Source organism: Oncorhynchus mykiss, chromosome 13, assembly GCF_013265735.2.
Source record: "Oncorhynchus mykiss isolate Arlee chromosome 13, USDA_OmykA_1.1, whole genome shotgun sequence".
Lineage (NCBI taxonomy): Eukaryota > Metazoa > Chordata > Actinopteri > Salmoniformes > Salmonidae > Oncorhynchus > Oncorhynchus mykiss.
The window spans coordinates 1,336,757-1,347,925 of record NC_048577.1 but is presented as its reverse complement, the minus strand read 5'-3'; the positions used below and the strand labels follow the sequence as shown (position 1 = coordinate 1,347,925).

Genomic DNA, 11,169 nt, shown 5'->3' with positions numbered 1-11,169 from the left:
CCCTCTCTCCTAGTATTTCTGTCTGCCATCTTTGCTGAAGAAAGTCTAACAGTCACTAGTGTAGCAGCAGCCTCCCCCGGTCCTAGTGCCGAACCGGTAGGACTTTTAAAATGCGATGGAACGGTTGACGAAAAAAAGAAATCACAGAAAAAATATATGGACTGATATTGATTTATTTAGTGGGGGCTAATATATATTTTAGTTCTAGCGATGTCCCTGATTCCTACCCTTTAACTTTGTGTCTGATAATAAAATATACATTTTACTCAACTGCGTTACCCACTCCAGTCAGCAGATGGCGGTCTGAGACTTTATGCTGTTGGTGTGACGTATAATCTAGTGGACGGAACGCTTCTTTCAACAGCAACAGTAAGTTATCCACCTCGGTAGCTTGCTAGACAAAAAAGCTGAACCAGTAAAGCTCTTTAGACGCTTTCGTGTTTATTAGCCACTGTATTTTAAACACACTTCTTTTGTCTAGTTAGTTATCCGATTTAATTTAATATTTACGGCGTTGTTGTTATTAGTCAGCTAGCAGTCTGGTTAAGTTAGCATTAGCATAGCTAACATCCGCGACCATGCGGTCACTAAGCTACTCTCCTTCTGCTAAAGAAGAGGTGGATATCACAGTAAAACAAGAAGTAGAGGCCGTTACTGTGAAAGAAGAGGAAGACGCGTTCAGAGTGAAAAAGGAGGAGGATGTTACAGTAAAACGAGAGGAGGATGCAGTTTATAGAGTGAAAGAGGAGGAGAGAGAGATGACTGTTACATCGAAAAAGGAGGAAGAAGAGGAACCTGGATATCTGGGCCCGGTTTTCCGAATGCATCTTAAGGCATCCAATGGTTCTAATGATGAATTTAGCCAAAATGTGATTTTGAGAAACCGTAACCTGACTAACACTAGTAAGTACTGTCTTAACAGAGGCACAAACTCTGCAGTTGTTGAACTGATGTTTGGTGTTAAAGCAGAAATCTGCAATTGCTACATTCATGTTATGACTTTTAAATAATTTATTTATAGCCATTGATTCTTGAAGAATATAACACATGCTTCATGAGCTTAGTTCAACTGTTTAGAACCCAGAATAAGCTTTTTTTACTTTAATGTTTAGAAACAATGTAAATAAACACTGTATCGCCTCAAAATGTCAGCTCGGGGATATGAACTTGCAACCGGTTACTAGTCCAACGCTCTAACCACTAGGCTACCCTGCTGCCTCAACATGGTTAAAACTATAATGTTGATATCATTGATGGTCAGGCCTTGCATCCATAGGTCTGTCTGTAGTTACATTTCTCCAACCCCATAATCATTTTATTACCAAAACAGTGGTGAAATGACAGATTTGTTATTGTTTGAACTACAGATTGCTGGATTGTGTTTTTTTTTTAAAACCACAACAAAATGGCTGCCTAGAGACTTGGTAAACAGCTGAGGGATGGGGGAAGGAGACCCATTGCTAACCACTCTCAAATTCATAGAGAACGATATTGTAGAAACCATAACCCAACACCGAGCGACCTCGTCAAGAAGTTCAGACATCTTGGCGTAACAGTTATAAGGTGTTGACTTGACAGTCGCTGGACCCAGGTTTGAGTTCAGCTCAGGGCCTCCCCCTGAATTCAATACACTATGAATACAAGGACTGGCCATCCAAGATGTCATAATGATAATTTAACCAGTTTTCTAGGCTATATAGTATATTCTAGAATTCATCCATGATGTCATAATGATAGTTTAACCAGGTTTCTAGGCTATATAGTATATTCTAGAATTAATCCATGATGTCATAATGATAGTTGCTGACTTTTGCCTTATACCTGCAGCAAATGCCTCTACCCCGTCTTCTGGCTGGGCAGAGGACTTTAGGATTTTAGTTACTGCGGTGTAACAAGGGCCTAGCCGTGCGGCCCTACCAACCCTTCTATTTCTTCGTAATGGCCCTAAGCGTGAGTTGGGTTTGTTCCTTCGTTCACGTTGTCACTCCCTTATTTTCCGGTCTAGTATGAGGCCTTGGATAGATATACTCCCATTTAAATATTCAGAGTGTTATGGATTCTTCCTATAATTCCTTACCTTCAAGTTTCTTTTACCTCTGTATATATCAATACCTAATAACTTCTTCTATTGGTTATTATGCTCGTCAGCTAGTAGTCACTTGGAAACTAGTATTGGTATATATTTTGACACACAATGACAGTTTTTTATTTTACCTTTATTTTACTAGGCAAGTCAGTTAAGAACAAATTCTTATTTTCAATGACGGCCTAGGAACAGTGTTCAGGGGCAGAACGACAGATTTGTACCGTGTCAGCTCGGGGATTCGAACTTGCAACCTTTCGGTTATTAGTCCAACTCTCTAACCACTCGGCTACCCTGCTGCCCCAAATATTCTTTAATTGGTAATTGGTATTCTCACAGCACTAACGCTAGATTCCAAATTCCAATATCCTAATACACTTCCAACTCTGTGTATGGACTCAATATATTGTAACGGGTACTTGGCTGTTTCCTTGTATTGCTAATCACATCTGTACTTGATGTCTCACTGTTTTACTGCCGCTTTGTCTGTGATCAAGAGGTGTCAAGACCCCTGTGTTTCAAATATGGTTCTCGTCTAACAAAAAGCGTATAGTGCAATAGTAAATTTACCTATGAGGATTCTCCATATGAAGTCTGTCTCATATGTCAGTGAGGATCATGCCTCTCTTATGATCTCTGTTCTCTTTATATACCTTTTTACAGGGGAAGTTCGCAAGTTTCTGGAGCTGTGGCTAAACCACACTTTCACACTGACACTGCCCTGCTGCTTGCACCGGCCGCTTACTCGGGAACTGTAGATTGCTTACACTGAGTGCTTACTCGGGGACTGTAGATTGCTTACACTGAGTGCTTACTCGGGGACTGTAGATTGCTTACACTGAGTGCTTACTCGGGGACTATAGATTGCTTACACTGAGTGCTTACACTGGGATGGTAGATTGCTTATTACGTCATCTTAGACCTGTGTCTAAATGGAAGCTTCTTATTCTAAATCTAGGTCATGCACTACTAACTCCCATTCTGTTGCTTCCGTGTTACTGTTGGCTGATTCTACTTAATGATACCAGCTGGTTGTTTCTACCACTTGAGGCGGCGTAGGTGGCATGTCAAGCGTCAGCTGGGAGAAGTCTATGATAGGTATCTCCTCTGCTTCCCCCTGTTGTCCAGTTTCTGCAGGTGTGGTCCATGGTTCCATGAGGTCCCGTGAATGCCTTGTGTTGCTGTACCCATTGCTTGATGGAGTGGGCAGATTCTTTTCATCTCTTGTCACACCAGATATACGACATCCATAACTAGTGGTTTCCTCATTAGCATGGAGGAGTTTATGCAATGAAATTGCCCTCGTGCCGCAATTTTAGAAAACACAAAGGGGCCTGTATTGTAGACCAAAAGTCTTCTACCACACTGCTTAGAGTTTCAACAACATGAATAACTTATTTCTAGTCTACAATCTTAGATGTCACTACTAATGTGAAAACAAGACAAAATATGACTTCTTGCTCATTTTAAGACAAAAATGTTAACATTCATTACAGATGTCAATTGTTGTACAACATCATGGCTATGCTGTTGGCATCAACTTTTACACTGGATTACCACTGTTGTGGGCCTTTAATCATCTGTCTGACTTTGTTGTTCACACAGGAGAGAGACGTGACTATCGTGGATCCTCTGGGGAGCCTCAACAACCTCATGATGCTGAGGAGACAGAGAAGAGTCTCTCCAGATCAGAACACCTCAATAAACACCCGCAGAGACCCACAGGGAAGAGAACTCACTGCTGCTCTGACTGTGGGAAGAGATTCACATCATCAGGCATTAAAATTCATCAGAGAACACACACAGGAGAGAATTCTTATAGCTGTGGTCAATGTGGGAAGAGATTTACTACATCTGGCAACCTGACTCAACACCAGAGAACACACACAGGAGAGAAATCTTATAGCTGTGATCAATGTGGGAAGAGATTTGCTACATCTGGCAACCTGACTCAACACCAGAGAAAACACACAGGAGAGAAATCTTATAGCTGTGATCAATGTGGGAGGAGATTTGCTACATCTGGCAACCTGACTCAACACCAGAGAACACATACAGGAGAGAAATCTTATAGCTGTGGTCAATGTTGGAGGAGTTTTACAACATTAATCTCTCTGAAAGTACACCAGAGAACACACACAAGAAAGAAACGTTATAGCTGTGATCAATGTGGGAAGAGATTTTCTACAACTGGCCACCTGACTAAACACCAGAGAACACACACAGGAGAGAAACCTTATAGCTGTGATCAATGTGGGAAGAGATTTGCTACATCTGGCAACCTGACTCAACACCAGAGAAAACACACAGGAGAGAAACATTATAGCTGTGATCAGTGTGGGAGGAGATTTGCTACATCTGGCAACCTGACTCGACACCAGAGAACACACACAGGAGAGAAACCTTATAGCTGTGGTCAATGTGTGAGGAGATTTGCTACATCTGGCAACCTGACTCGACACCAGAGAACACACACAGGAGAGAAACCTTATATCTGTGGTAAATGTGGGAGGAGTTTTTGTCGATCTGGAGATCTGACAGTGCACAAGAGAACACACACAGGAGAGAAATCTTGTAGCTGTGGTCAATGTGGAAAAGGTTTTAGTCAATCTGGCTCTCTGGCTCAACACCAGAGAACACACAGGATTGAAATCTCATAGCTGTGACCAGAGATAATCTGATAAATGATCTCTGATCAAATATTAGAAAATACATACATGAAGTAGTTGTTTCATGATTTCAATGAATTAATGTCACAATGTAGAATTTTTTAACATTGTAGTAGGCGTATTGTAATGATTTCACAATGTAGAAGCCTAAACGTGTGCCCACTTGGATCAAATCAAATGTATTTATAAAGCCCTTCTTATATCAGCAGATATCTCAAAGTGCTGTACAGAAACCCAGCCTAAAACCCCAAACAGCAAGCAATGCAGGTGTAGAATCACGGTGGCTAGTAAAAACTCCCTAGAAAGGCCAAAATCTAGGAAAAACCCTAGAGAGGAACCAGGCTATGAGGGGTGGCCAGCCCTCTTCTGGCTGTGCCGGGTGGAGATTATAACAGAACATGGCCAAGATGTTCAAATGTTCATAAATGACCAGCATGGTCAAATAATAATAATCACAGTAGTTGTCGAGGGTGCAACAGATCAACACCTCAGGAGTAAATGTCAGTTGGCTTTTCATAGCCGATCATTAAGAGTATCTCTTCTGTTCCTGTTGTCTCTAGAGAGTTGAAAACAGCAGGTTTGGGATAGGTAGCACATCCGGTGAACGGGTCAGGGTTCCATAGCCGCAGGGAGAACAGTTGAAACTGGAGCAGCAGCACGGCCAGGTGGACTGGGGACAGCAAGGAGTCATCATGCCAGGTTGTCCTGAGGCCTGGTCCTATCTCGTTAGCATGTAGCATGACGCACTGATTGGTGTCACCTCGTTAGTCAGTATGTGTTACACCTGTGCTGGCTTGTCCATCTCGTAATTGGGAAGGTGTTTCGCCTGAGCTGGTCCAGGTTCTATTTAAGAGTGTCTGGCCCAGTGCTCCAGTTGTCTTGATAGATGTGGAGAGTCAACACCTTTAGTTGCGCCACCTTTTTGGTTTAAAGATGTTTTCACTTCAGGTTGAAGCTTCTTTCTGAAGAGAGCTTTTTTTTGAAGAAGAAAAATGAATACAAACAAGCAAACCTGGTCGGTTCCGGGGATTGGTATAGCAAATACCGTAAGATTTTCATGGACTGAAAAGGAGATGGAACCTTGGGGCAGGGAAACTTTTGGAAGGACCATATTGATGGTCCTCAGGATAGAGGTGAAGGAAGTACTCTGCCTTCAAGGCAACCCAAATGAAAAGGGATGTGACGTTTCACAAGCAAGAGAAACATGATGATGTATTGAAGATGGCAAAGGAAGCCATTATTAGGGGAGGAGAGGGTTCCAGGCGTTACTCAGGGAGTCCCCGAAGAGTGTGGATGGCTACCTCCATCCTCCGGTGATGTTCTCCCTGGGGGCTGACAGGGGAACACTCTACTATGCACGTCAGCCCCCGTTCTGCAGGCGTTGTATGGCCTACGGCCATATCCTGGGCTCGTGCACCGCCAAGAAATGTCGTTTTTGTGGGTCGGAAGAGCACGAGGCCAAGGAGTGTGACGAGCCCAAGGCTTGCCACGGGTGTGGCTCAAGAGCACACCTGTGGCGTGATTGCCCGGCTCGTCACAGGTCATACGCGTCTGCAGCTGGGGGGGGAGCGGGGGATGGGGGGAGGAAAGAAAGGACGCGTGCGGATTACATGGATGGCACAGGGGAAAAGACGGCGCAGGAAGAAGATGGGAAGAAGGATGAGGTGAGAAGAAAGAGGCGAGGAGAAGAAAAGAATGGAACAGAAGGAGAGAAGAAAAAGGGGACGGAAGAAGAAGAAGGTGGAGGAGCTGAGAAGAGGGAGAAGGGGACAGTGGTACGAGAAGGAGTGGAAGAGGGAACGGGGACAGTGACGAGGGAGGAGTGGAGGTGGGGGAGATGGGGGGAAGGAGTGGAGTGGGGGGACAGCCTGCCAGGCTTCCTCGAGGTCGAAATGAGGGATTTGGTGGAGGGGTTAGTGGGGATGGGACGTTGTGTCTCCCCGCTACCTCCTTCACCAAAGAAGAAAGGGATAAAGAGGGGGAGCTTGGCAGGAAGTGAGAGGGAGGGGGGTGTGGAGGGGGAGGGGGGGGTTAAGAGAGTGGCGGGGGGGGGGGTATTTTGTCCTCCCGGTTTGCCTCAGCCCCTTGCATTTTAGTGGATAACTCCAGTGAGGGGTCGTGGGTTGTTTGCTAGAGGGATCCCAACTCCTGTTTGGGGAGATGGGGTCCCCTACATGCAGCCCCGAGGCAAACAGGGAGGGGGGGATGGTGGGTGGGGAGGGAGGACCCAACACACTGCCTGGATCATGGGTTGGGATGGAGGACGGGGGGGCGTCAGGAGAGGAGAGGACGTCCCCGCCGGTGGAGATGGACCAGGGGAGCATCGGGTGAGTCTCCTGGTTTTTCTTTGGGTTTTGGGGTTTTTATTTGTTGTAAATAATTAAATGAATAGTTGTTTCTTTTTTTAGTCTAAATGTTAGGGGGTTAAGGGATAATGTTAAAAGGAGGGCGGTTTTTTGTTATTTAGAGGGTGTGGGGTTTGATTTCTGTTTTTTACAGGAGGCTCACCTGAGGGATGGTGGGGATGTGTGTAGATTTAAGAGGGAGTGGGATAAGGGGGAATCTTTTTGGGGCATAGGAGGGGTGCACTCAACAGGAGTAGGGATTTTGTGTGGGCATAGAGAGGTTAAAATAGAGAACACTTTTGTAATAATGCAGGGTAGAGTTTTGGGGATAGATGTTAAGTTTATGAGACTTGTTCCGCTATGTTCTTTAAGTCGGTTAGGGCCAGACAGAGTAGGAAGGTAATGCAGGGAGTTAGGGAAGAAAATGGTAGTATAGTAATTTAACCAGAGGAAATGGTCAGGGTGACAACTGATCATTTCCAAGGTTTATTTAAGGAAAGGGAAATAGATGTAGAGCAGGGAAACGTGTTTTTAGAACACTTGTCCCGGCAGTTGCCAGAGGACATTAGAGACGTGATGGAGGCCCAGATCTCACTAGAAGAGGTTGAGAGCGCTCTTAGGAGGATGGAAAAAGGGAAGGTGCCTGGGATGGATGGGCTGCCGGCTGAGTTTTACCTCAAGTTTTGGGGTATACTTGGACCAGTGGTTCTCGAAGTCTTGAAGGCCATCCTTGAGACGGGGGTCCCGGGGGGATCAATGGCTGTTGGTGAGCTGTCACTTCTTTATAAGAAGGGGGAAGCAACTGACCTTGGCAACTGGCGGCCATTGACCATGCTGTGTGTAGATTACAAGATTCTTGCAAAGGTTTTAGCAGACCGGTTGCGCACAGCCCTTCCCTACGTCGTCCACGAGGATCAGACGTGCGGGGTAGAGGGCCGCTCTATAAGATGGAACCTACAGTTGATCAGGGATTCCATCGCTTGGGTTGAAGATAGAGGGCTGCCTTTAATGGTAGCAGCGCTAGATCAGGCGAAAGCTTTTGATCGCGTGAATAGATCTTTTCTATTCAGGGTGTTAGGTAGATTAGGATTTGGGGAGAAGTTTATAGGATGGATCCGTACTTTATATGTCGGAGCGGGGTGTCGAGTTAGTGTAAATAGTCACTTAGGTGACGTTTTTGACCTCTCGTCTGGGGTCAGGCAGGGATGCCCACTCTCGGCTCTCCTCTTCGTTCTGTACATGGAGCCTCTGGGGGCTGCCATTAGGGCAGACACAGGGGTGGAAGGCTTGTTGATCCCTGGAAGCGGTGGGCTGCGTGTTAAGATGACGCAGTACGCCGACGACACTTCCTTGCTGTTGTGCAAGGACTCGTGCCTGACAAGGTCCCTTGCCATCTTTGGGGATTTCACCCGAGCGTCGGGAGCAGTTCTGAACCATGCAAAGTCTTCCGTCAAGTTTTTCGGAAGATGGCGCTGTAGAACGGATGTGCCTGGTGGGTTATCTCTCTGTGAAGGGGCCCTGAGGATTCTCGGGGTTCATTTTGAGACCTCCGGCTCAGCGACGCTAAACTGGAACATGCGTATCGCAGTGGTACAGAGGAAGCTAGCAATGTGGAAGGCTAGGTATTTGTCTTTTATGGGCAAAGTCCTGGTCCTAAAGGTGGATGTGTTGCCGTCTCTTTTGTATGTGGCGTACATCTATCCATTGCCGGCTTGTCTGAGGAGGCCTCTAGTGAGGCTTGTGTTTCAGTTTATGTGGAGTGGCAGGTGCGAGTGGGTCGCCAGGGCACGCATGATCTGTCCCATCGGGGAGGGAGTTAGGGGGGTACCACATTTCCCCCTCAAGCTGGACGCCATTTTTGTTTCTTTCTTGTTGACGGAGCTTGCTCGTCCGGTTATACACCCGTCCGGTTACCTCCTGCGGGTGTTCTTCTCGTATAAGGCGAGAAGCGTAATGGTGTGGTCTAACGCGGGTCCTTGGGCGGAACAGCTGCCGTGGCATTTTGGCCATGCGGCCAAGTGGCTGCGTGCGCACCCCGAGGTTGAAGTTGCCCGAGTAGGTTTAGACCACAGGCACCTGTACGAGGAGGTCAGGCAGGCAGGGAGTCCTGCGCCTGTAGCGGGCATCTCGTCAGTGGTCTGGGAGGGAGTGCAGGCGCGGGGCCTGGACAACAGGCTCAAGGACCTGAATTGGTTGGGCCTCCATAAGTGCTTGCCGGTACGTGCCATCTTGTACCGGTATAGTTTGGTGCAATCCCCCACCTGTCCAAGATCCTCTTGTGGCAGGGAGGAGACTGTGCGCCATGCCTTCTGGGACTGTGCCTTTGCCGGACTAGTCTGGGCTAGGGCACGGGTAATGCTAGGTGTGGTTAGGAGTGATTTTGTTTTGACATGGGCTAGGCTAGAGAGAGGCGTAGGGAGAGCAAAGGGAACGGATAGGGACAGGTTTCTGCTCTGGCTTCTCATGAGTCTCTTTAAAAAGGGACTGTGGGAAGCCAGGCAGAATTTAGTCAAGACAGGGAGAGATTGGGGGGTGGAAGGGATAGTGAGAAGGGTGGAAGGTGATTTGAGGGGGAAGATGGAGAGGAAGTGGGGGAAGCATGCGGCACGGGAGAGGTGGAAAGGGGGTTTAGGGCTGGGAGTGTTAGAGTGAGTTTGGTAAGGGGATAGTTTAGGGAAGGGGAGATAGGGAAAGGGTTAGGTATTGGTTAGGTATGACGGGGAGGGACGATGCTCCCCTGAGGTTTGTTTTTGTAAATACAATTAATTAAGAATGAATGAGAATTATGATTTTGTAATAGTATGAATGGTATTGATTGTAATAAATTATTTTAACCACCTTTTTGGTTTGCTTCCTGTTTTTAAGTTGTGGGTTTTTCTCTTGTTTGCCTCTTCTTGGGCAGATTTAGTGGGTCTCATGGTGGGTGTCTTTTAGGTCCCAGTTGTTGTTACTAGTCAACTTTCAGTGGACACTGAGAGCAAAACTTCAACATTATGTTATTGTACTTTTATTGTATCAAATGGTTGTTTTATGCAACAGAATAGAGGGTTCTTAGAACTATTGTGTCTGTGTTCTACTGAGGATGGGCCTTCTGGGAGGAAACACTGACAGGAGATTTACAATGTCTTTTGGGTGATAAAACCTAAAGAGACTGCATTCCAGAACATGAGTTAATGTTTCTGTTCTATATGTTACCAGGGGGAGATGACCCCAGGGCCAGACCCTGGTCTCTACACAGAGTACTGTTTTTACAGCGGACACTGTCTGCTGTAAATTATAAGTATCTTTCATACAAATCTTAACCTTGTGACCCGTTCTATACATCTGTTGTTAGTCATGTAGGTTGAAAGGGGTGCATCTTAGCTATAAAAGACCTTTGTACTTTTGTATCGTGGCTCTATGAATCATCTGGGGGTGATTTGTTGACCAGCCATCATTATCGTAGAGCACTCAATTGATTCACTTTATATGTGTGTGTTGTATTGACCTGTTCCCTTATTATTAAGTGAATAAAGATTTAGATTAAGAATAACTCACGTGATAAGTTTGTCTCAATTGATATTAAAGAAATTAACAAACACATTTGGCGATGGGGATGTGAATCCTGATTAGGTGACTGCTCCTGACGACCTCGGTAAATGGTGCACGAGGGATCCCTTTAACATGGGGTCTCAGGGAGACGATCATGTCAGCTGCTGCTGCTCCAAGACATCATGAGGTGATATGGTGAACTGATGTTGAACTGGGCGGTCAGTCATTCATTCTGTACTATGAGAAATCTGTACTATCATTTCATTTCATTCATCAATCATTTCACTGTACTATCAAATCAAATTGTATTAGTCACATGCGCCGAATACAACAGTGAAATGCTTACAGTGAGTCCTTACAGTGAAATGCTGACTTACAAGCCCCTAACCAACAATGCAGTTTTAAAAAACTACAAATAAGAATAAGAAATAAAAGGAACAAGTAATTAAGGAGCAGAAGTTAAATATCAATAGCTAGACTATATACAGGGTATTACGGTACAGAGTCAATGTGGAGGCTATATACAGGGGTTACCAGTACA

General features: G+C 45.6%; 1 protein-coding gene across 1 annotated transcript; it reads left to right on the top strand.

Annotated features, from left to right (window-relative positions):
- The first annotated feature begins 347 nt into the window (after nucleotides 1-347).
- On the top strand, nucleotides 348-10,370 carry LOC118938503. The gene is made up of 4 exons (XM_036942541.1): nucleotides 348-903; nucleotides 3,689-3,794; nucleotides 6,092-6,416; nucleotides 10,296-10,370. Exons 1-4 carry the CDS (start codon nucleotides 579-581, stop codon nucleotides 10,368-10,370), a joined length of 831 nt encoding a protein of 276 aa, XP_036798436.1. The 5' UTR covers nucleotides 348-578.
- The last annotated feature ends 799 nt before the right edge of the window (nucleotides 10,371-11,169 follow it).